Source organism: Artemia franciscana, chromosome 8 (genome assembly GCF_032884065.1).
Source record: "Artemia franciscana chromosome 8, ASM3288406v1, whole genome shotgun sequence".
NCBI classification, from domain to species: Eukaryota; Metazoa; Arthropoda; class Branchiopoda; order Anostraca; family Artemiidae; genus Artemia; species Artemia franciscana.
Genome location: NC_088870.1, coordinates 29,054,091 through 29,081,468, shown reverse-complemented (window position 1 = coordinate 29,081,468; position 27,378 = coordinate 29,054,091). Strand labels below are relative to the sequence as shown.

General features: G+C 35.1%; 1 protein-coding gene across 1 annotated transcript in view; it reads left to right on the top strand.

Annotated features, from left to right (window-relative positions):
• LOC136030251 (ryanodine receptor-like) overlaps positions 1 to 27,378 on the top strand; it is a gene marked incomplete in the record, with an annotated part of 328,739 nt that overhangs the window by 87,068 nt on the left and 214,293 nt on the right. The window contains 8 exon segments of the mRNA XM_065709092.1: positions 4,645 to 4,742; positions 10,587 to 10,782; positions 12,079 to 12,289; positions 19,277 to 19,485; positions 20,094 to 20,334; positions 23,549 to 23,622; positions 25,383 to 25,465; positions 26,562 to 26,649. Of these exon segments, the coding sequence (XP_065565164.1) occupies positions 4,645 to 4,742; positions 10,587 to 10,782; positions 12,079 to 12,289; positions 19,277 to 19,485; positions 20,094 to 20,334; positions 23,549 to 23,622; positions 25,383 to 25,465; positions 26,562 to 26,649 (1,200 nt within the window).

Genomic DNA, 27,378 nt, shown 5'->3' with positions numbered 1-27,378 from the left:
GGTTACTATTGAGCCGGGTCGCTCCTTACTACAGTTCGTTACCACGAACTGTTTGAAAACTTCAGGATATTCAGGCGCTAATCTTGTAAACTATTCCGGAATAGTTATTTACTCTGACTGGAAAGCGTCTATTGATGTCATGAAACATGTGAATAGAGCTGAGATGTCAAAGAGAGAAGTAATTGCCTTTTTTTCTCGGTTTACATCTGTTAGCACAAAGTTAGTACATTTGTTAGTACACTTTTGACAAAGGTTTTCTTAGGGTATTTATAAAGGACTTTATTTAAAGTTCTCTGATAATTTGTCTTGGCGATCTGGCATTACAATTACCTTATTGACAAAGTAGCAAATTTTCAACGCTTGGACGTTGTCAGATTTACGCTTGTCTTGACTGGAGTCACACCAACTATACTTAACCACAGTAGTTTGAGGTTTGAAAGCACCCATTATATTTAATTTTAGAGTAAAAAATTACAGCCACTGACTTGGAATCGATTCAAGCTCATTCAAGCTAATTGAAGCTCAAAACGACCAAAAACTACTATTAAAGAATAAATGAAAGCCAAAAAGAATAAAAGTTAAATAAACAATTATAGCAAGCAAACAAACATACAACAGGTACCAAAAAATGAATAAATAAATCTTAAAACGAGTTGCACTTAAGTTGAATATTCAAATTAAGCTTAAAAGGAACAAAGAATACTACAAACAAGAGTTTGGCTACTTCCCCCTTCCCTAACTGTTTAAGTCTGAAGCCTATTGCGTCATTTGCGCTTTACTTAAAACAAATTATATTACAAATACATTTTTTGTTCTTCCAGAATTGAAAACAAAAATGAAAATTACAATGAAATAAAATTTTGAACTTTGAGTTTTCAGCAATTAATTTCATTCTATATAAAATATTCAGTTTCATATTGCATTCAAGACAAATACATATTTCCAACGAATTACATTACAAATACTTTCTGTACATATTACAAAATTCTAAATAAAAATAATAGTTATAGTGAGATGAAGTGTTGAACTGATTATCTTTCAGCAAACAATATTATCATATATCAAATATTCAGTTCAATTTTAATAGTTCTTTCCGTCACAGTTCAAGACACATATCCTACAGTTTTCGGTAAAACGCCAATGGCACAGTCGGCTTTAGACTTTTGCTGTTAGGGAAGGGGTAGTAGCCAAATTCTTGTTTGTTGAAATCTCTTGTTTGTTTTACACAATCTTTGTTTGTTTTACATTTAAGCTGGATTTGCATATTAGGTTTTGATCCAATTTTGGAATTTGCCTAAAAGAGCAAAATATTTGAAAACTGCCAACGCTTGTATTGTACTTGTCAACTTCTCTGATTAAATTGTCAATAGGAAATTTATAACAGTTCTAATTCTGCAAGGACTTTCCAAAATAATTTTTATTTTGTGACTTTACGAGGTAAAATTCTAGTTTAGTGACTTCTTGCTATCGTGGAAATGGGTTAGGTTAGGAAAATGAAACTTTCAGGGATGGGTCTACAGGCAAAAGTATGTCCTGGGAAGGTATTTTGAAGTACCTACCTCCACTCCCTCTAGATGTTCTGACCTTCAAGAATACTTGTGTTGTAAAAGTGAAACCTTGCAAAATAGATCTTCTGCTTGAATGAAGTACGACAAAATTGTTTTCAGCTTTACAACTTGGTAAAATTATTGCAAACCATATAACTAGCTTTTGTATAAAGTGAATATACCACTTGATGCCTTTTATTATGCTATTTATGGATATGATTATTGCTTCTACCTCAAATTCAGATTTAAGCACTTTTTGGGCTCTTAAAAATGAACTAAATATAGGGTAGGCTGTAAAAAAAGCTAATAACGTTTGTCTAAAACTTTAAAACATTGATCTCAAACTTACTGTTTCATTATAGGCCTAAATCCATTTCTTTGATGTTATATAATCCACAAGCACTGATTTTCCAACATTAATTTGGATAAATTAGATAATTTGTCATTTTTAAGAGCTAAAAAAGTGCTTAAATAGGCTATCAATTTAAGGTCAAAGCAATTACTATATTTGTAAAGAGCATAAAAAAAATATTGAGTGGTATATTCACTTTATACAAAAGCCAGTTATATGGTTTGCTATAAATTTACCCACAACTTTGCTCAATCCTAATATACAAGGTTTTAAAGGTATGCAAATACATTTCCTAAATTTTAAAAAAAGCATTTATATGGCTCAGAATTCTACTCAAATAACTAGGATTGCATTTTCAGAACTAAAGGCAGAGAAAAAGCAACTGGTAACTGAAAATTAAGGTAAAATGTTGTTTTGTCAGATTTTCAATAGGTATAGACCTGTCATATAGGTGAATTTCAGGGCCCTCTAGAGAGAGAAAGAGTAGAGGTGGTTACTTTAAAATACCTTCCCTGGATATACTTCAGCCTGTATACCCATCCCCAAAAGTTTCATTTTCCTAACCTAACCCCTTTCCAAGATAGCAAGAAGTCACTAAAGTAGAATTTTACCCTTTGTGAACCTCTCAAATTTACAGGTGTTTTTTCTGGTAATCCTGCAGGAAGACAACTCCTGAAAAGGAAATGCTACAGTATAAAAAGAGTAAGTCTAGGACAAGTTTTGGATGCTCACAATTTGCTAACTAAAATATGAACATACTATTTAATGTGCCCTTTAATATTAATTTCAAATATACTAGGCTGATCAGTCTACTTTTAAAAATACACCCCAGCCTCTCCTAATTGGTAGAAGCCTGGCCCTAGGCTCTAAACTCCATCCTTAAAGACCAGTTTTACAACTGACCAATCAATTGAAAAAACACCAAACAAATATATTATTAGGGATATATTTGAGCCCATCATGGGGGGGGGGTGCATTGTCAGGGTAATGACCATAATGTTGAAGAGGAGCTTAAAATAAAGAATTTAATGGTACATTTTTCATTATATGTTTGCTTTGTATTTATCCTAAGGGCAGGGCCATACAGAGGGAGGGAGGGGCTGCTGATTCAATACAAACTGTATAAAATTAACCATCTAAGAATGTCTCACTTTTTTCCTAGCATGTGTCCTTCTAGAGAGCTACTATTTACTAGTAGCTCTAGTAAACCTTTACTAACAATTAATGAAAATGTTGGGGAGGTAAAACAATGTTGAAGGCCAATGATATTTTCTCTTATGTCATTAGTACCACCAGAAAAAGTGTAATTTTCAGATACTACCCAGATATTAGCCTACAGTCATCATAGAAGAGGATTAGAAGTAGGGAAAAGATAGAGATGAGAGCACAAAGATACCTTCTATGACCCTGATTTAGGATTAGAGGCAGCCCTGAAAGCTCTCTAAGGACATACATAGTCATTGACCCAATTCTATCTTCATTAGCCATAAAACATCTTGCTGTCAATTTAATATGCCTTCTTAACTCATCTGGTAGGAGACCTGCAAAGTTTTGGAAGTATATGTGGTAGCAAGTCCATTTCAAGAAGTTGTTACATGTCTACTTTTTTCTTATTAGGATCAGTCAATGAAACCTCTGTTGTGCATGGGCTATTCTTATAATTTGGGGCCTTTGTCCCTAGGGCTGGACATACCATATCTGCCTGAAGGCATTTTTTGGAGCTGTCAACCAAATTTGATTAAGACAGATATCCTGAAATGTTGATACATTCCTTTATAGGGATACTGGGTACCTTTTACACAAGGCTGGGGAGGGGCAGCAGCTTACACTCTGGCTGGTATCAACCCTTAAAAAGGGCACAAAAAGTCAGAATTTGTGACTGGGTGAACCAAGCTCTTCATCAACATTATATGGCAACTCTAACTGTATGATGATTCATGGAAAAACTTGCATATGGAAACACAATGTTCTTTATTAATTAATGCTAATTAATGCATTCACTGTGATACTACATCATGATTTTTCTCATAATAATGAAGCCTATGTAATTTTAGGCATTACAAGAATAAACTTTTATCCTCATAAGAGAAGCCTACTGATTTTATGGAAAGGACAAGTATAGAGTACATCTTGGTGCAAAAAAGAAACACAACAGAAATCTTAATGTCTATTCAACAATCCTTTTGTTTGTAGGAATGTCATCTCATAGCAGTAGATGCTATTTTTTGTTTTATTTATTTATCAGTTAACAGAACAAACAAAGCATTTAAAATATCATAATGAATAAATCAACCATGCTAACCATTCTTCTGGGCCACCCAAAAATCTGAGCCTAGAATTCTAGATTGTCCTATTTGTTAGTGAATTGAATTGTTGTCAGACAGTTTTTTAAATATTAGCCCATTCAATACAATCTTTTGTTTTATTGAAATTATAGTTTATGTGTTTTTGACCAGTAATTTGAATTAAAATGTACTTAAACCTAATAACTTTTTTTAAGTTCAAAAGCAGAAATTTGAAGGTTTCACCTTAATCAGGTAAACATAACCCTTTTCAAATTAGTAAAGAATCTATCCTTGTTTTTATTGTATGATCTTAAAAGTCAAGAACACAAATAGACCATTTTAAGAAAAATATTTACTGAAGGGAAACATTTTCCAGTCAGCTTGTGTAATGAAAGATTGTTATTACTAGGATTGCTGGACCTTCTCATTGAATACAAGGCAAATATAATTTTCTCTTTAGGTATGTGCCTTATCCTGGTGGTGGTGAAAAGTGGGGTGGCAATGGTGTTGGAGATGATTTATTCTCATATGGATTTGATGGTGCATATTTGTGGACTGGTAAGTTAAATCATACTTATTGATTTCTTTTTTTGGTATGTCTGTTTCAAATCAGTGTTTTTCTTATTTATGGTTTGTCTAAGCTGTAAAAACCCTGTGAATTGGATTTTTGCTTGGAAACTGTGTGACTGTTTAAAATCAGAAAACAATTATATTATAATCATTCTAATCAAAATATTAAAAAAAAATATTTATTAATAATAATAATTATTGTTTTATTACAATATTTTATAATATCATAACACTATACATTACAATGTTATGATACTATTATAATAGAATAAATTATATTGTAATAATATTGTACTAAAATGATATCATAACACTGTTTCAATGAAAAAAGAAAAGAACAGAAACTAGATTTATGTTTCTTATCTTGGGCAACATCAAGTTTGCAGTAGCCACTGGTTGGCTTATCTAAAAAAAAGTATTGTAAGACAAGAACTTTGGTTTTGTTTCTTCACCATTGATTAAATGCTATAGCTGTTGACCATCCAACACTTTTAAAATGGATTTTTTAGAAGGAGTTAAAAAAGAATGCTTTTCTTAGACACTATATCAAAACATGCTGTTTCTGCTTAAAACCACATTTATTTGCTCCATACACAAAATCATTGCTGTTATTCGTAGATTGTACCACATATATAAGTTGGTGTTGCACTGCTTTGTACCAAAATATAAAACTAATCCATCAAACCTTTTGTCATTAAAAAAAAGTGCATGTCCAAGCTAAGGACTTTCTCTGTAAACATCATACCTATTATTTATTTCCCATGTATTTGATTGTTAGAAAAATTGGAATGTGTTTATCAACAAGTGATTTTCACGTAAAAACTTTATCAATAATTGTAAAACTACATCATTACTTTGAATTCATATACGTCACATGACTAATTTCATGAAAATAAATTTTACTAGCCTAAAATGTATCAAAACAACTAAATGGGAAATTATGCATCACAAATTATGCATCACCCTTGAAGATGAACATGCTTTATGATGTATTTATTTTGCTATAATTTCCTTGGTTGTAGGTACCTGCCTACCAACTTGCAAGTGGATTTGAACCCTTTAATATAGAAAGTAGGTGAAAATCCATTCCTTATGTTCACTTGGCCCAAATCCAATGACAGTAATGCACGAAAATACAGGGGAAGTAGCAAAGTGTAATTTTCAAAATATATGGGACATCAAATACCTGCCGCCTGCCAACTTCCTTTCCCCCTTTGCCAAATAGGTGCCAATACCCAAATCACTTGTTTCTTGAATTTAATGTTGATATGAGTAGTTTGATGCAAACATTGGAAAAGTGAAGCATACCTATGAAAATCACAATTCTGGTATCCTGCTGATAGCCATCTAAATTTCAAGTCAATTGATGAAATAAAAAACTTGCCAATCCTTCTGCAGAAAAGTCAGTAGTGGGTGGTGCTTTTTAAGGGGCTGCAGACCCTTTATGTGCCTCTAATCACAGAGATTGAAAATCCTTGCATGATTCTAACAAAACAAGGCGCAATGTGGTTATTTTCTGCAAAAAAATCTGGTGGGTGGAATGTGGAGATGTGTCTGGAGAGTGGAGAGGCCACATGCCAACTTTATGTCCCCAATAATACAGATTAAGATTTTTTGTGGTATTTTGCTTCAAGCAAGGTGCAACATGCCTATTTTTCTCCAAAAAAACCTAATGAGGAGACTAGGGGTGATGGAAGGGTCATGGGCCCACCCAGTTTCTTCAGCTTGTTTTTCCATCAAGTAAGGGCTTAGCTCTTGCTTGTCAAATAATAATCTGATCTTTTTCTGATGTGTACCACAGCAATGAAGTTGGCATTCCCTAAAATTTTCAAAATGCTGCATCCCATGAACAAGTTTTGTAGAAACAACTGATTTAATAAGCTTTTATCAGTTATTCAAGGGCTACTGATTGGCCTTAAAAACAAAATTGTATTTCTATGAGTTTAAAAATTGGCTTTTTGCTTAAGGCCAATATTCTATTATTGCTACTAAGAAAGAAAGAAAGGATAAGCTCCGATTTTTTTTTTTAGCACCAATAGAACTATTAAAGTTTAGGAGGCATATGTAATAGCATTCCTTGAGCTTAGTCCTAAGAGCAGAAAATGAAATAACTAACTCAACCAGAATAAAAACAAGAGCTAAGAGCTCATATGGCACTTGTGGTGAGGCATGAAGAGCCAAGAGCTCATATGGTATGAGCTCTAGCAAAATTCTAAGAATCAGATTGATTTAAAAGGAAAATCAGAGGCTTAATGCCGGTCGGGATTTAAAATAAGAACTCTGAGTCACAAAGTCCTTCTAAATATCAAAATTTATTAAGATCCGATCATCCACTCGTAAGTTATAAATAGCTCATTTTTTCTAATTTTTCCTCTCCCTTCAGCCCCCCAGATGGTCGAATCGGGGAAAACGACTTTATCAAGTCAATTTGTGCAGCTCCCTGACATGCCTACCAATTTTCATCGTCCTAGCACGGCCAGAAGCACCAAACTCGCCAAAGCACTGAACCTCACCTCCTAACTCCCCCAAAGAGAGCGAATCCAGTACGGTTACGTCAATCACGTATCTACGACATTAGCTTATTCTACCCACCAAGTTTCATCCCGATTCCTCCACTCTAAGCGTTTTCCAAGATTTCCGATTTCCCCCTCCAACTCCCCCCCCCTATGTCAACATATCTGGTCGGAATTTGAAATAAGAGCTCTGAGACATGAATTCCTTCTAAATATCGAATTTCATTAAGATCTGGTCACCCATTCTTAAGTTAAAAATACCCAATTTTTCCAAATTAACACCCCCCAGCTTCTCCAAAGAGAATGGATCCATTCGAATTATGTCAATCACGTATCTAGAACTTGTGCTTATTCTTCCCATCAAGTTTCATCCCGATCTCTCCACTCTAAGCGTTTTCCAAGATTTATGTTTCCTCCCTCCAACCCCATATGTCCCTGGAATGCGGTTTGAGTCGAAAATGGAGCATCTAAGACATAACATTCTTCTATATATCAAGTTTCATTAAGATCCGATCACCCATTCGTAAGATTAAGATACACCAATTTTTACGTTTTCCAAGAATTCCGATTTCCCCCTCCAACTTCCCCCAATGTCACAGGATCTGGTCGGAATTTGAAAAAAGAGCTCTACAGCCCAAGATCCTTCTAAATATCAAATTTCACTAAGATCTGATTACCTGTTTGTAAGTTACAAATACCTCATTTTTTCTAATTTTTCCGAATTATCCCCCCCCCCGCTACTCCACTAAAGAGAACGGATCTGGTCCGGTTATGTCAGTCACGTATCTTGGACTTGTTTTTATTCTTCCCACCCAGTTTCATCACGATGTCTCCGCTTTAAGTATTTTCCAAGATTTCCGGTCCCCCTGGATTGGGCCGGGATTTAAAATAAGAGATCTGAGTTACGAGGTTCTTCTAAATATGAAGTTTCATTAAGATCCGATTACTCCTTCGTAAGTTAAAAATACGTCATTTTTTCTAATTTTTCAGAATTAACCCCTCCCCCAACTCCCCCAATAGAGCGGATCAGTTCCGATTATGTCAATCACGTATCTAGGACTTCTGCTTATTTTCCCCACCAAATTTCATCCCGATCTCTCCACTCTAAGCGTTTTCCAAGATTTTAGGTCCCCCCCCAACCTCCACCCCAATGTCACCGGATCCGGCCGAGATTTCAATTAACAGTTCTGATACACAATATTCTTCTAAGTATCAAATTTCATTGAGATCCAATCACCCGTTCGTAAGTTAAAAATACCTCATTTTTTCTAATTAACCCTCCCCCCAAATACCCCAAAGAGAGCGGATCTGTTCCGGTTGTGTCAATCACATATCTAGGATTTGTGCTTATTTTTTCCACCAAGTTTCATCCCAATCCCTCCACTCTAAGCGTTTTCCAAGATTTTAGGTTTCCCTTCCCCAACCCCTCCCTAATGTCACCAGAGATTTGAAATAAGAGCTCTGACACACGATATCCTTCCAAATATCAAATTTCATTAGGATCTGATCACCTGTTCGTAAGTTAAAGATACCTCATTTTTTCTAATTTTCCGATTTCACCTGGTAGATACCAAGTGCCATAAAAACGGAAATAGATTGTAAAAGTAGCAGCACTTTTACACATCTGTCATATCTCTTCTTTTTTGAATATCATCCGTAAGCCTTTATTAACAAAGAAAAAGTAAAATACTTTGTTTAAATAAAGCATATAAAATATAATGAAAAAAAAACTGTACAAAACCAAATGAAAAAAGGAAAGAAAAATTCTAATCTAAATAAAGTGCTGTAGGATATAACTAATACATATATTTTCTTTTCTATTTGTCACTCTCAGGAAATATTTTAGTGATGAACCACGGGAACCATTGCAAATTTTCAGTACTTTTAGAGTTTAGTTCAACTTCAATTTGAAACAATTGCCTACTTGCTCGCCTGCTTAAATGGAACTTTCGACTCAAAACCAGAATCAGGTTCAATGGAACAAAAGCTTGGCGGATCAACTTCAGACATTCTTATTTGACTTATATTTTATGCTCCAGTTTGTTGGCTTTGGCTCCCACTTTATTGGTGTTAGTTAAAGACCAAGCGAACACCATTCTTTTTTGAGGGCGTGGGGGGGGGGTGGTTTTGAACTAATGTTGGGAAGAAAGTCCTCTAGACTGAATAGGTGGAGGGAAGGGGAATTCCTTGTATACTGCTCCAAGCATCTTTATAGGTATGTTTATAACTGTAGTTTTGTAGCAAAAATAATATTTCCTGAATTTGGAGACTGTCTTGAGAGAATTTCTTTTTTCCGTTTCATCATTTTTACTTACACGTTGGCAAATCTATCAACAAAAAACATAAGGGGAGAAAATGAATGAGGAAAGCAAGTTTTTCTCAAACCATGATCTAGTCTTAGAAACACTAGAAATAGAAATTCTAAAGAAGCGGAGATAACGTCTTTTTATGATACTAAGACTGGGAAAAGATGAGCAGAACAACGTAATGATTTATTTGTATTTAGACCCATTACTTGTGATCTAAAAGTGTATAAAAAAACCACAGAAAATAAAAGAACGCACTAGAGTTAGCAGCCTAATCGTCTTCTGTGCCTTGATTTTTCAAAATTCAAATGAAATACTAATATTTTCGCTTTTTCCTTTTTTCTGAAGGTTTTGTTGTTAAAAATAAAGCTGTAATAGCAAAGTTTTGGCACCGTATCATGGAGTTTTAATGTCTTCAAAGGCTTATTCTTAAAAAAAGAGAAGTAAATATGGGTTCAAGCCTGTTATACATTAAGTTCGATAGTTTCAAACAGCTTTTCATTAAAAAAGGACAGATAATATAGGAAAGCTGTAAGCCCAGACTTAAAGTCAGTGTCTTTTTATTTCTGTTTTTCTTCTGTTGTTTGCAAAAATCAAAGAATAAAACATTAAAAGCTTTAATGAAATCAAGCTTAATTGAAACCTTACGAGGTAGTTAACTAGCAAGCACTCTGATAGAAAGAGGTTCTCCGGTTGTATATTTTTCTACATGAAAAGAAAGAAAAAAATGTTTGAACAGCTGTTTGTCCTCTAAAAACATCATTTTTTTTGTGGTTTTCTGAAAAACAGGACAAAAAGAGAAACAGGTTATCTGCGTTTATCCTTTTTTTTCAGCTGTTTCTTTTTATACGAGAAATAGAAACGGTGCCAATGATTTGGCTCTTTGTCCCATGATTCGAATCCCTTTGTCCCACCGAATATTCTTCAGTCAAATAGAAATTCTATACGAAAAGCTGACTTTATTTGCATGTCTTTTTAAGTGTTATAAGAATTAGAAAGAAAATTCATTGCAGGAGGGCGTTCCACAATGGTTCATGATGGTATGATGCCTCCATACATCAGAAAAGGAGATGTAATCGGTTGTGGTATAGACCTGACTGTCCCTGTCATTCATTTCTTCTTCAATGGTGTCAAAGTCAAAGGGCACTTCAGGAACTTCAATCTAGATGGCATGTTTTTTCCTGTCATTAGCTGCTCTGCAAGAATTAGGTATTTCATATTGCTCAATTACTCATTAGAGGCCTTTCTCCTAGACAAACCAGATTCTCGAAAAGAATTCACAATTATTAGTGAAACAAAGAAGCTTATAAAACAAGTTTGTAAAATTGAATTGTTAACTGTGGAACAGAAAAAATAAAAAGAACTTATTCGCAACTCGGCAAAATTCACATTTTGTGTGTGTGCGTGTGTGTGTGTGTGTGTGTGTGTGTGTGTGTGTGTGTGTGTGTGTGTGTGTGTGTGTGTGTGTGTGTGTGTGTGTGTGTGTGTGTGTGTGTGTGTGTGCGTGTGTGTGTGTGTGTGTGTGTGTGTGTGTGTGTGTGTGTGTGTGTGTGTGTGTGTGTGTGTGTGTGTGTGTGTGCGTGTGCGTGTGTGTGCGTGTGTGCGTGTGTGTGCGTGTGTGCTTGTGTGTGTGTGTGTGTTTCAAGTTGTCGAATCCACAATTTAAACTAAAAAATCACGATCCTGATTTTCAGTGGATCAGCATTCTTGTGATCTAAATTGTCTGCAAAACAGAATATTTACAGTCAAGATTAGCAATTTACAATCCTGTTTCTTAGTGGAAAAGATATTGCACTTAGACGAGTGGATGCTTAGAGAAACACCATTAAACTACTTAAATCTATTCGTGGCATAAAAATGTGCTTTTGAAAACTATGCAGTTTTGAATAAACATGATTTGGAATCGGCAATATTATTTTCAAATAGCCCTGATACAAAAAAAGGAAAGAATAAGACAAGAAGAGAGATAGGAAAATTAAAAAAGAAGTATCATTATTGTCGACATTATTGTCGAAGTATCATTATTGTATCATTATTACTCTACGAGACTATTAAGCGTGGTAATTTTCTCACCACTTGGGTTCTGATGTCAAGGTCTAAAGGATCCAAAGTATTTCTTTGGCTGTTTCCAACTTAATGTTTTGCTCACCATGGAATAGGGAAATAACTAAAGTTAAGTCTCTACTTAACTAATATTTCAAATTTTTACATCTATTGGACATAATTGAGTCAACCTTCAGAAAGAAATATTTTTTATGTGCACTTTGTAAAAGTCAGATAATGGAAAGAATTTCGGCCAAAGATCTGCTCATGACATTTTTAAAGATTAAATCGATCAGATGCTTAAAGCCTAGCAACAAGAAACTCCACTAGCAGGCGTTTTTTAAAGCTAGACGTATTTCATAATCTATTTATATAGAGTCACAATGTGTGGGAAAGCAAAGGAATAACGGACAGTTTTCCTAAATTTTAAATTTTTGTCTAAATTTTTCCTAAATTTTACAGCTGCCGTTTTCTGTTCGGGGGTGAGCATGGAAGATTAAGATTTCCACCTCCTCAGGGTTTTTCTCCGATATTCGAGTGTCTTTTACCCACGCAGAACTTGACGATTGACCCTTGCTTCTATTTTGGCGATGCTCCCAGAGGGTTACTTGCTGGACCTCTTCCCATAAATGATGCTACTGCTTTTGTACCAAAGCCTATTGAAACAACATCTGTAAGTACATTAAAAACTTTTTTTTTGTAAATTTTCGTAATCCAACCGACATATTAAGATGTTTTCTGTTGCTGTCTTGTTTTAAATATGCCGTCTAACTTAATATGTTTCCAGCAATATTAAATAAGCAATAATCTTCGTTGTTGCTAACATAGAACTATAGTTCTTGGCTTATAATTTTATAATTTTAACTTAGGATAATGCTTATGATAATTATTATATGTACACTGCCATGATTACTTTATAAAGTTCATATTAATTTTTAAATATTGTTGATTTGAGAATTCATTTTTCAAAATATGCTCTAAGGAAAATAAAGAGCGATATCAAAATCGAAAACGAGCACGGTAAAGTCTTATAACATATCAAACTTAAATGGGATCAAAATTACCAAAAATAAAGGAATCCTCGAATCATGAAACTAGGAAGCCTGCTAGTGGCTCGACCAATAAAAGCCAGTGATTTTAACTACTTGGGGGGTGTCTGCTTGGCTGTAACTATGGGCCCTCTAGGTTTCAAACCGAAAACTGGTGGAATTGAGAATGGACATATGCCTCTGAAAATTCATACCCTATGTCTCTTTGCCCCTAGATTCTTACTCCTAAAGTGTCTGGTCTAGCTGACCAGAGCGCTTTCCGTATGAAAGCCAAAAAAGCGGCACATGCATCTAAAAATTGTTGATATCATACCATCGATCTCACCTAGTTTGCAGACCATCTTTTCAGATGATAAATTCTAAGTTTCACAATTCTAAATTTGAATAATGAAAACCATAAAAAAACATGATAATATATTTAGATTAGTGATGTTTGGGTTAAACCAGTCACAGTTTGTCCTCTCGGCACGTAAAATTTGTTTAACTGAAAAATTTAAGTTTAATCCTGTGTATGGTGTTCAAAATGAGAATATCTGACAATAGAACTAATCAAACGCTAAAACCAGTCAAATCTATGAATGAATGATGCTTTATTAACTAAAATGGCTCACACTAACACAGGTATATCACAAATATAATCGATGTATTTTACAGCAAATATAAATAAACAGATTAACCAATAAAATAAAATAAATCAAGTATCAACTGCTCATTAGAGCGTTTTTATTAAAATGTCAAGTAAAGTAAGGGAAAAGTGGCTTAAGATATCTCAGTACTAGAAACATGGTAAATCATTAGTTGTGGACCATTATATGCCATTGTGTAGAGTCTGGTGTTAAGTCTATCTGTAAGAGGATCCTCAAGATCAGGCAATAAGCGCATGGTGAGCTAAAGAAATTGAATTTTTGGTTCATATCAATTGGTATACTTATCCGCGAGTATTAGGGAATTTCAGATGCAAGTGTTTCACAGCGTCATCAGTTTTAGAAGTTAAGATGTTTCAGCAGTAGCGGTTTTAGGCTTATTAATCTAGGGGAGTAAGTATGAAAATATAAAATATTAATGTCAGATGTCAGAAAACTGAGGGAGGGGGCTGCCCTCCCCCTTGACCAGGTTTAGAACCGTCACTGTCTTTCAGTGCATAATAATTGTGTCCAAATAAATTTTTACGGTTATTTTGTATCGTTTCAACTATGTCAAAATAAGTCTTTGTTAATCCTGGTTGCCAATCTGAACATGCATAATCCATACATGGTGTTATGCAAGCGCAATATACACAATTTAAAACTTCAATTGGCAGACCAAATCTTCCACGTTTCGATGAATGAATAGTGAGAAACCTTTTTTAGTCAGATTGTCAACGTGGGAAATCCGTCTTAAATATTCGTTCAAAACATTTCAAGGATTTTATCTGTTTCCTATTTCTTTATTAGGAAAGTATGTGAAGTTCGGCTATCAATTTCTTAACCGACCTAACCGTCATTCTTACGTGTCTTATATCATCTAGTTCCATTTATATTAAATAAGAAAAATTCTAATAGTTACGCACAAATTTCATTGATCTAAGTTCTTTCATTCATATCTGGAGTTTAATTTGGGCCTAAGGGCTTCACTTGACTCCTTCCATTATACAGAATTAAAATCCTTGTGTGATTTATTTTAAAGGTATGTGATGTGGTACCTTTCTGTTAAAATGTATATCTAAAGCCTTTATATTATATGGATAATCTGCATTATTTAGACCCGTTACCTCTGGAGTTGTACTTAACATGTCCCCGTTGAAGGCATATATTTTTTTTTATCTTTTGACCGTTCTGAGTGAAATCGATATCTTCAAATCGTAACTTGATGCTATATTAAGCTGTGGTGAAATACGAGGTGATGAAATGTCATCAAGTTGTCCGTCGATAAATTTTGGTCCTCTAAAAGGGCGCTAGAACTAAGAATTTGCGACAGAATTGGCCCTTTTTTAACTTTTTGTGACGATTCGTTCCACATGGTGATGTATATCTTGCCAAAACGGATACAGATGTTTGTTAGACTTTCATCTCCGGCAGTGTAAATACCCTGCATACAATAAGGGAATTCAGTGTTTATAAATCCTTTTTTTATATGAAATAAGATTCTAGAATCTTTTAAGTTGTCCACAGTTTTTGTTCTAGTATGTTTTTATTGTGTCTAGCTTGTTTTAGTAGCTGGTTTCAGCCTAACTTTCCCAGCCAAATTAGAAAAAAGTGCATCTCGGGATAGTCTATCCACAAGGGAATTCTATGCTCTGGCAAAGTTGATTACAATGCTCTCCATAGGCCTTTTTTTGTAATCTGGTTGACGGAAAGTTTAGTACATAGAATAATTTCGAATCTTCGACATTTAACTTTTTTCTCGTCATACACCACCAGTGATGCCAATTTGTAGGGGAGGAGGTATTTTCCCCCCAGATTTTTTGCCCCTCCCTTGGAATTATAAAAATGCTTTTTTTGGAATTTTCATCGAAAATATTTTTGTCGCCTTTTCATAGGAAAAATTAGAAAAACAACAAATTTGATCCCCTAGGATTGGAAAATGCATCCCCTCTAATTTCGGCGAATTAACACCAATTTTTACAACCAAAGACATGTCAAGGAGGCTCTGGGGGTGGCGCATTGTATCTTCCCCTTAAGCCACTCAAAGGATAATCTGAGGAATTAGGCATAAGAATGCACTATTTAGCGGTTTAACTCCTCCCCTGAAAATTTTCTTATAAACATTCGACTGAGTGAAGCTGTGGGTCCATATTCTCGACCAGGGAGTATGTCCAATAATAGAAGCGATGCTTCTATGTCCAAATACAGTAAAGAATGCATATTTTTTAACAGTTAAATTTTTTTCTACGAGAATGAAAATTGACCCCCCCAAAAAAAAACTCCCTCTAGCTATGCCAAAAATCTTTAAAAGACGTTCTGCTGCTATTTTCATACCATGTTAATAGTTTTCGTATCAACGATATGTTTTCCTCCTTTGTGCGGTTCTTTTGACTTGTCTTATGTGGTTTCTTAGTATGTGTATTTGTTACAACAGTCCTGTATGAATTTATAGATGTATACTTATGTATTCATAGGTTTATGTGCATGTATTTTTCTTTTCTTTTTCTTTGTCCTTTTTCTTGTGTTTACTATTTACACATAATGTACTGTGATTTAAAATCAATTATTATTATTTTAATATTGTGTGGTTTCGGATCCGTGTTGTCACTATTGCCTTCCGCGTCCCAGAAGACGCACATAGGAAAGGCTAAATATGTCGTAAATGTAAGAAGTTATCATGGGAGTTATGTTGAAATAAACGAAATTTCTCGGTTTTCAGAATCAGGTCCCACAAGCATTGAGAACAACAGGCAGTATAAGAGAGACAAAAAGGCATAGTCTAGTAACTGATCTTTTTAATGATGTACATAAATGTAGTATTATTTGACCCTCATACCAGAAATTTAGTTTTTTTGTGGGTGGGATTATAGGGTGAGGTTTTTCAACAAAATATTAAAAATATAATAACATAGAAGTTAGGAAACTGGACATGTGCTCTAGTACAGTAGGCCTATTATCTATACTATAAAATGCCTCATTTGTCAGTTTATTTTCCACTAGTTGTGATGAAACCTTTTTTTTGAAGAAGGTAAAAGGGTCTTAAGGAGGGTCTGTTAGTAGAAGGGAATTGAGCGTTCTTGTGCTTGAATCATAATTTACGTATCATCTAATTACCTGGTTCAATAGTGTAGTGGTTATTACGTCTGCCCTAAATACAATAGGTATTTGGTCAGATCTAGAATGGAACCACTTTTTTAATTGTTAACAATGCTGCTTTTTCATCAGAAAATGTTGGGATATGGTGGGAGTGGGGGTCATCTATAATTACTACATTTGGTTTTATCCTCTTTCTTGAAGACTGGGATTATTATCAAATCTTTCCATTCTTGAGAACTTCCTCCTACATTCTCCATATAAGTCTACAAAGATTTTCAACCAGTTTTGGGCCGCCATATTTGAGCAACTCAACAGGTATTGTGGCTGGCCCTGGAGCCTCGTGGAATTTCAATTCCGTATCATACTGATTTTAGAAATTTGTACATTTCTTCTAGCATCCGACTGAGAATTCACTTATTTCGTGTTTTGGACGACCGTTTCTCAATAGCTGTTTTGGTACCTTTTTAGCAAACTTGTGACATTCCCTCCCCTGGTGTTTAAACTTGTCTGACTTATGGTATGTAATTTATTGCTTACATTCAGCGATGTGAACGGTGTTGCCAGATACTCATCTCTGTTTTATATTCACTAAAGCCCATGGTTGCCTGAGCAGCATCATGGACACTGTTGTATATTGAAATTCATTCGTCGTCAATGCGATGGGGTGTATTGGTAATTTCGTCACTTTGGACGGATTCAAAGTGGTAGGAGACCTCTACAGCGTATAGCTGGCGTAGAGTCACCTGGACGCAATACATCAAATCACCAGGTGGTTTTTTTGTCGGCATGAGCGGTATATCCTAGCTTAAAGTCAAGCTTCACAAGAAGATAATCGAATCTGTGTTTGGAACAGGAATCGGATCCGGAGTATGGCCTACTGTTTGTCCCCATTGATCTCCTGCGGCGAAAAAAAATAGTAGTCGATCTGACTCTTTGTCTTTCCATTTGCCAGGTGTGGTCTATCCTGGGGATTTTTTTTTAAGAATTTGGGTCAATATTTGATAAAAGTAATTCGCTTTACTGTCGGGTGAATCTTTTGCTTAGACATGTACACTGATAACCGAGATGTTGAGCAGGAGGGATTTGAATTGGGCTCTAGCTACTCTCAGGGGGACAGTCTCCCATTCGAATAGAGAGCTTGACGCTCGATTACAGAGGAGGAGTTCCATTCCTCCGTGAGCAGAGTTATTATGATGCATAGTAAGATATATAAGTAATATAGTAATTAAGATGTATAGTAACATATGTATGTATGTATGTATTTATTTATAACCCATCATACAAAATAATGAAGCGATGGAGTACATTGAAAAAAAAGGAAAAAAAAGAAGAAAGAAACAACATATCGTAATTACATTCTAAAATACAAACAGAAATAATTCCACGAAAAAACAACATTTTGCCGTTCATGGCCGGTTTGCTTATTGCACACGTGTACATACAGCTAACTTAGCACACGGGTAAGACAAGCTATATTTTTTTCATCAAATAGGAGTTGTGGGTCCACGGAGGAACTCGCAACATAAACTTAGCAAATTTGAAGAAAACGCGCTTCATCCTAAGATTGACAGGTTCGCTAAATATAGGGTAAAACGGTACTAAATACGGAATGTGTGGCAGGACGACACTATTGTAAATCCTCGCAAGATGGGCTCTATTCAAATAAAACTGAGAACTAACAATTTTACCATATGCACGACGGATTTTCGTTTCCATACTTTTAAGCATCAATAGCCTAGTTTTCTTCAGATTTTTTCCAATAGGAAGGCCAAGATAATTCAACTTAACTCAAGGCTTTACTTCTGTACCCTTCAGATCAATAGATATATCTTCTGATCTAGTCGCATCTATTTCATTAAAAATCAAAACATCACATTTTCAGCATTTAGGAAAAGTCCAATATCACTGTAGTTTTTACATATCTCCAAAAAACATTTTTCTAGCCTACTGGTAGTCCTACTAATATTAAAAACGTCGTCTGCATAACATAATATCGACAAATCAGTACCTTGATATATACAGCACGAAGAAAGTTGGCACTGAGCTGGAAGCGTTGCATTATTATAAACCGTGGGAGAGGTAACCGCACCCTACTTAACCCCGATATGAATTGGTATATCATCAGTCAGTAAATTGATTCCAGGTATACGTATTTTTGCTTTTATATGGCGGTACATGTACAAAAGAGATCTAACTAAGTCTAGTATATAATCATCTGGAGTTTTTATTTCATGCCCTTCTATAATACCATTGAAACAGGCTTTGGAGATGCAAAAGATAATTTGGAGATGCAAATTATGTGTCATAATTTAAACATTGCCGAGTAATAAACGCTTGATTCGTCGTACATTTCAACGAGCAGCCATTCCAGTACCCAAATATGAGGCTTAAAGTGACAAAGACTAGGTCTTCTTTGGGATCCTTTTTTCTTTGAATAACGTTGTGAATAGCGTATTCTATAATCTCTCCTTTTACCTGGTGTTTTTTAAACAAAATAACAAAAACGGTAGAATGCACTATCAAATCTTTAAGTGAAACCCAACAAAACTATTATGTTTTTTTATTATATTACCCTCTTTGCTGGAGACATTTGAAGAAACATTTTGTTTTGTTTAGTTTTTCATTTTTAGAAATTAAATTAGAAATAAAATCACCGGCTTCTGCTTCTTCTTGAATGCCACTGTTAATTTCAATTACAAATTAGATTCCCTGTGAAGCCAATCTTTCAATAATCAAAATACTACTAATAATAAAAACGTGCTTTGTCCCTTAATGTTCTGCATCTTTATAGAAATCTCCTGTTCGGAGAGCTATTGATTTTTTTTTTGACCGTGTTACTGAGTATTTCTATGGGTTAATTGTCATTTAAAATAATACAAATGTATTTTTTAGGTGTCTTTACCAGGTTACATAGAAAATATCCGTGAGAAACTGGCTGAAAATATCCACGAAATATGGGCAGCGAATAAAATACGACAAGGATGGACATTTGGGGAGCGACGTGATGATATTCACCGTATTCACCCCTGTCTCTGTCAGTTTGAGAGGCTACCTCCTGCCGAAAAAAGATACGACTCCCAGTTGGCTCTTCAAACTCTCAAGTATGACATACTTTCATCGATCTACTTTATATTATTTAAATATAATCGTTGTTTGTTTGTAGATATTAAATATACCCACGAAAGTAACAGAATCATTTACAAAATCTGCAATTACCATGTTTTGGTCTTGGACCTCTACATAGCAATATTGACCGCAGGTTCATCATCAACAAGTTCCAAAATCCTTAAATAATAGATTTTGGGAAATTAAAACTCATTTTAGAGATAAGTATGTACCATGTTTTGATTTTGGACAATATTTCGTTTTCTGGGTTTCGATTCTTTCTACTCTAAGTGTTCGCTATAGTTGTAACCAACAAGCCATCAATGCTTAAATACGAAATTTAGTGGAAGTTAAACTTTATGTAACAAACATATAACGCCCATGTTCCTATTTTGGACTTTTATATTGTAATGTTAGTCTCGGATTTGCAATCAGAAAGCTAAAAACCTTATAAAAAAAATAAAATCAGAAAGCTGTAAAGAAAAAAATTGTAACGAGATGGTTTTAATCTCAACTGAGACTCTATCGCTTATATTTGTATTATTTCCTCTCTCGTCCAATCTTGATCTCTTCCATTTAGTCAGCCTGTACTTATTTTTTTTAGGACGATAGTGTCCCTGGGATACCATATCACGATGGACAAGCCACCCCAACGAATGAAGACTCTTCGACTTCCTAACGACCCGTTTCTGCAAGGAAACGGATACAAACCGGCCCCCTTGGATTTAACAACCGTTAATCTATCTACCCGATTGGAAGAGCTGATTGACGAGCTAGCTGAAAACACTCATAATGTTTGGGCAAAGGAAAGAATCTTGCAAGGATGGACTTACGGTTTAAATGAGGTTTAAATTTATTTATACTAGACATGCATTTGGGAGGGGGGATGTTCCAGGCCCTCTAAAACCTAGTTAGGTTTTCTCTATTCTTTAGTCTTTCCTAGATGTATTTAATTTATGTGTTTGGTGGACCCGCCCCCCCCCCCAAAAAAAAACAACAACAAAAAACAAAATAAATAAAGATGTCCAAATTACTATTTTTTAGTGAAGCGCCATCAATACCATGCAGTAAACAGTACGTAAAACGGAAGATGTAACTCCCTCCAGAATCATGGTTGTCTTTTGCAAAAGTAAAGGATAATAACTTATAATAGTTGTTTATTTTCAAGCGTTTGTCAGTTGCTGTCATAGCATGGTTTCGTCGCATGATTTGAGGTAAAATATATATTTTCAGGAACACTTCTCGGATATCTGCTTGTGATTGTTTCGGCTATCAGAAATGTCTTCTGAGAAACTATTATGAAATTAATATACAGCAGTGTACTTGTTCTGTGCGTTTGGATGTTTTATGGTTTTTCTATTATATGAAAAAAACACGACGGGAAAGAAAAAGAAACGAGATTCAGTTTATCATGAAATAATACGAAATTAACTGCTAAATTTTATCCCAATTACTACAAGACGTTGTAAAGCTGACGTTTTTCCTAAAAGATAAGATATTGATCTACTAATGAGAAATGGAAAATAAATGTCCGTTTAATTTCTTGGAAAAATGATTTATTTTTTAGCTTTAGCTTACACTCCAACATTCATTTACTCCTAGGGCTGAAGCAGTGATTAATGAACATCCTATTTGTAGCAAGACAAACTTTGATAATCAAGCTTGACTTCTTTGAAGAAGAAGACTAAAACAAAAAAAAATGAGCCCCCAGAGTCTGGGGGTAAGGGTTTTAAGTTATACCCCAGGGGCATATCGGTTTTTTTGTGGAAAGGGTGGTCATGTGAACTTTAGAAGAGGCTCATTTAATTTGAAAATGAACTTACAGCTATAAGCTTCAAGAGTAAAAAAAATGGACGCTTTTTCTAGGGTAAACTTTTTTTTTTCTTTTTTTTTTGTTCGTCGTGTCCCCCTTGGCCTAAGGATTTAAGGATATAAGTCTTAAGCTGTTCAGGTAAAAGCTTTTGGCTCTTTTTGGGCCCGTTTTTTTTGGAGGTGGGTGGGGGATGCCCCTAAACTAAATTTGTTTTTTATATTAAGCCCTATCTTGGCATTTATGGCCGTAAGTTTAAAACTAATCAGGATAAACGAGTTTTTGAGCCAATTCCAGGTCCACTAACACCTTTTCTCCACCACGCAAAGATGTTTGGTCCCATGCAAAGATTATTAAAAAGTTTCACGTCATTTGAACAAGAACTTTAAACGTTTTATTTGGTGCGATTCTGAGGGGACTGGTGACTCCCAAACTAACATTTTGATTTCATTAGGTCCGCATGGCAAGGGATTTGCAGTTTTATGGTTCAAGTCTTTCATAAAAAATGTTTGCTGGCCCTTTTTAGGGCCCCATTTTCAGCTGAACCTATGTTTTTTTTTAACTTTCCTTTGTCAATTGAGGCCCTCTTGAAACAAGGTCTTTCAGATATATGTTTCAAACCAATTGAAAGCAAAAAACGGTGCTGGTCAAAGTTTTTGGTGGCCCGGGCCCCCCAACTTTTTTTTCCCCTTTGGCCAGGAACTTACGGGTATAAGGTTTCAAGGCGTTCGGGGGGAAATTTTTTTCACCTATTCTGGGAGACCAAAATTTCTTTCCAGTTTTGTTGCAGATTGAAAATTTATTAGCCCAAGAGTTCGAGGATTTGAGTTTCCTACAATATTTTTTGCTCTATTTCAGTCCTCTTTTTCGGGTGGGACCATATTCTGAATCTACTTTTTGGAATTAGGTCCCTCTTGGCCTGGGGACATGCGGCTGTAAGTTTAAGATTGACAAGGGACGACAATGCTTTGGCCCATACCGGGAACTCCAAACTCCCTCCCCTTCTAACCAAAGTGTGATTAAATTCCGATTAAATTAAATTGGGAAAAATGCTTTTTTTTGCCATTTCTGGCCTCAGATTGGATGGGGTCTGGGCCCCAACAATTTTTTTTTACTGTTATTGAGTCCATTTAGGGGGAACCTTTTCTTGTGTGTTCGGATCTCCATGGCCCAGATGCTTAAGGATGTAAGTTTCCAATCGACTGGGAAAAAACTTTTGGCCTTTTTAAGGCCTCTTTTGAAGTCTACTAGTATTTACTTCATCTTTTCGTTGTTAATTAGGGGTCATTTGGCTCAAAAACTACGTTTGTAAGTTTCAAGTTTTCTGGGGGAAAAAATTGGGCCCCCTTTTCGAGTAAACCAATATTTTTTCTATTTTTTCTTCTCTACTCCCCCTTATACCGAGGACTTCAGGATATAAGTTTGTAATCGACCGAGAAAAGGTTTTTAGGAGGGCCTCTGCCGCCAAACTTTTTTTATGCATTAGGCTCCTCTTGGGCCAGGGACAGAGTGCCAGGGAAAAAAGTCTATTGACCCATTGCTGGGCTCCCTCACACCCTGTCCTCCACCTACCAACAAAACTTGTAATCCTTTTTGTCCAGAGAATGATCTTTATAAGTTTTGAGTCAATCGGACACCGAAGATAAAACACGCCCCTTTTCCACTATGCAAACAGTCTCCAAACAGCTGGCAGTTTGCATAATTTCAAGTCCTTACCCAGGGCCTGTAGGGATCTTGTCATCCCTAGTGACATATATATTAGACCTTCCGACTACTCTGAACAAACCTTTAACTCATAATTTTAATCCGATATTATAGGGTTTGTGGAGAAGGAGGTAAAAAGTGCATAGACGGAGGACTTGTTGCCCCCAATTACTTTTGGTCCTTAGAAATGGTATTAAAACTTTCATTTTCCAATCGACTAATCCCCTTCCTAATTACTACAACCACTCATTTCATAGAAAGTGGCCGAAAAAAAAAACAAACAAAAATAAAACAAAGGACACATGGTTTCATACTAAAGACATCGTCACAGCGTTGCCTCTGATCACTTTTCAGTCAAAACTTAATCAGACCTACAGTATAACAGTGGGGCTAAAACTGAAAAAGTGAAAAACATTTTTAATTATCTGGCTAGTTCTATTTTTATTAATTTACCACAGAAAATTTATAAACAGTTTGGTTTCTTGTTCAGTGTTTTGTATCCCTCTTTTAGAATCATTAGTTGAACACTTGCGCTCTATTTTTAGGATTCTGACAACAGAAGGAGTCCACATCTTGTACCCTATTCGAAAGTTGATGAAGCAATCAAGAAAGCTAATAGGTAAACTTAGTATTTTTTTAAGTATTTTCTTTCATCTCCATACGACCAGCTAACCTTTGTATTCACAGAAGGAGCGGAACGCTTCGACAAAATTTTTTCCTAAAAATGAGTTCGTGATCAGTAAATGATCAGACTAAAAATGATCAGTAAATAGCCCTAATCTTAATTGATTTCTGCTGGAAATATCAAAAATTTGCAATTTAATTTGGCCAATGCGAACATGTAAAGAAGAAATAGAAAAGGCTGATTCCCCAGATTTGTTTGGAACGAAGTCTGTTTTGCTAACGTTGAATCTTATGTGATTAGTATGGAGAACAAAATTTGTATAAGCTTGGATTGAGGGGAAAGGGGGGCTTTGATCTCAGTTGACTTAACGCTGGGTCAAGTTTCTAGAAATAATAGTTCTTTTGATTTGGTCTTTTGCAAATGGAGGTATTACCATCTGCATGTTTACAAAATGTTGTCTTTTTGACCACGTTTGTGAATGTACCTGGATCAAACTCTATCCAATTGTTTCTATCCATTGTTTTCTGCAGAAGACAGAAAACGATTGTAACTTCCTCCATGCGGGATATGGTGGCTCTGCTGTATCATAAATTTGAGTTGAATCCACCATTGGACAAACGAGGAGAAGCCAAGACTGCTGAAGTCTCATGACACAATTCTAAATAAAATCTAATGGAAGTAACTGTGGGGGCTTGAACATTTAAAAACTTAGCCCTTGATAATTTTCCTTAAACGACATTAAGGAATGACAGATGGACGATGACCGTGAGGAAGACCTGGGGGGGGGTGCATCTTAGCGGGTGTCGGCAATTAAATTGTAAAGTAAGTAGACAGCTGCTGCGTTTAACTGGTGAAGAATAAATATAACCAAAGTTTTGCTCCGTTAAAACTGTTATCGACGAAGACGACCAAAGGCTTCTGTAAGACCTCACTTTGCCCTAACGACGCATCTAGTTTTGATTTCAAAGTAACTGTTGAAGGTATTTGCTGGGATTTGTTTTCCTTTCCTTTTTCATTTTCTGGAAGAACCTTTAAAAGCGTGAACTTTGGTGAAATTAAAAATAGTTTGGGCTGTAGACATGAAATATTATCTGGCATAAACGGGCTGGTCAAGCCTAAGGTAGTCCATATAATCTCTTTATTTTTGGTACAGATTGTATCCATGTTCGGGATATCAAGGAGTCAATATGCTTTATCCACGAAAAGAAAAACAATGCTATGTTTAGAAATGATGAAGAAAAAGAAGAAACACAACTGTCAAAATTGAATATGTATCGTATGGATTTTATAGCTTCTTGAAATTTGCAGAATTTAAAGTTTTCTTGAAAATTAGAATTTTAAGCTTAAAAAGGGTGATAAAGGAGTCACTTGGCAGAACTACTAAATAACATAGCTACCTTACATTATAAATGATATAAAAGTAGGTGTTGTTGAGGTGCAAAGTCATTCGCTCAAATGGTCACGCTGAAGTCACAAATCTAATATAATTTCACTTTCAACATTTTCCTTGTTTTTACACATGCGTTTTTCGATTTGTTGGATTTTTTTATCTTGTAACAATCTTTTATAAGGCACGAAAGTGCATCAAATAACGGTTGTTTGACTAATCAAATAAACATGAATAGTTTGTCTGAATTTCCACTTGTGTGAACTAAGGGCAAGACATTCCATGAGTAGGTGCAATAAATGCTTTTTGTCAAGATATTCGTTGCCAGACTTTAACATAAAATAATTAATATATTATTTTCTTTTAGGGACACAGCAAGCGAAATGGTAAGAACTCTACTCGTCTACGGATACAACATTGATCCCCCCACTGTAGAACCCCATGAAACTGGTAAGTCATTTTAATTACTGTTCTATAGACGAGTTTTATTAGATGTACTGTTGTTTTAGATAATTTTCTTTTCCTACGTATTAAAGTTTTCTGTAATTTCTATATAATTTGTTTCAAAATCGTGATTGGGAACTTGCAAAAGTCTTCTTAGGATTCTGAATTTTATCCTGCCAGTTCGATGTGATAATTCCTTGAAAATTTTGTTTTTATTTGAGTATCTCGTAGAAAGCATCTGTAGTGAATATTCGTAATCTTTTTTGCTTTTAGATCAGACCATAGATCCAATGGGTGGGGCAATTAACAGTTGTAATCATAGATGTAATGGGGGATAATTATTAGTTTAGTTTTTGACGTTATAATTGGGGGACGAAAAAGTCTGTTAGGTAGGAAACAAATAGTCAATAAGCCTGATTGACTATTTTTAAGGTTTTTGAAGATGTTTTTAGACGAAGATCACTGTTAGAAGATTAGACGGTTAAAATTACGAATTTGTTTTGGTTTCACGGTTTTATTTGGATTATTCACATGGAGCTTTTGCTCCATGTTACACAAGTAATGTTTCGTGTATATTTTTTTTTTGTAATCCCGCTTCTCTCATATTTCCTACTAAGCCTAAATGGGCGTAGCCTCTGTTATACTAATGGAAGCTGTAAGAATGTTTTTTCTTTATAAGAAAATCTTACAATCTCACCTTTTTTTCTTACAAAAACTGAGATAAATTTATTAAAAGTTTTTGGCTGAAGGATTCAGCTGCCCCCACTCTATTTTCTGTTTATTTTTGCTTATAAAAAAAAAAATGTATTTGGTTTGTTTCATGGGAGATGAGAGTGTAGGAAGATCAACATCTAGCCCTAATCTTTCTTTCATTTATTTTTCACAAAAAAATAAGATTGTCCACAATTTTTTTTAATAAAACAACTTTTCATAAAAAATAAAGAAGATCTTTTCTTTGAAAATTCAAAGTAAACCGTGGAATAGACGTGTAACTACATACCTCATTAGAAAGTTAATTGGTTTGTAGCACATCTTCCAAGGTCGTTTGATATTGATGGAAGTTCAACAGGAAATTTTGACTTATATTTAATCAATATTTCAGGCGTCGTTACGAATTCGAGTACACCAGGTCAGGCTGAGTTTAGAACCTACAGAGCAGAAAAAACTTACGCTGTCACTTCTGGTAAATGGTATGTTAAAATTTTTGGCTTTTTAGTTTGATCTATTCTACATTCGCATTAGAAAGACTACATTTAGGCCATGATGACTGTATAGACAAAATTTGTTCTAAGGAATCCCCGGCCTTTCATAAGGCTGATTATTATCTTAGAGCAAAAACAAAATAAAACAAACCTTTCGTCTGTTTGGCAAATTTTCAATGAATCTAAGTTTTCTCTTCTACAAATCGAAATAATAACAGTAATGATTTATTTACCCACCATCTGCAAAAGATTATGGCGGAGCAAGGAAAAAGAAAGAGTAAAAAATTAAACACCAATAAAAAGAAGCACTTATGCTAACACTGGAGAATAATACTGTCTATTCAGTATCGCTTTTATCAAAGACTTCTCATGGATTCTCGACCACTCTTTGACTAGATTCATAATTCCAAATTTTTCGAGACGGGAATTTTGGTCCCACTTAGGAATAAACAATAGAAACTTTGCGTATCTAAAATAGTAATTATTTATTTTATCGGTGTCACTCTCGGCAAGGAGATTAGACGCACCGGCGAGGTAAGTAACTTGAGGTAAGCACACTGAACGATAAATTGAAGTAAGCGATTTCCTGGAGTATCGCCCCCCAATTTGGAACAAAAGTCCTGTAAGCATATTTAATGGCGATGGTTGTGTGTTTCACAGGGGTTTCGCCTGGTTTCGCGGAGCGTTTCTGAAATCATTAAACCGAGGCATTTCAAT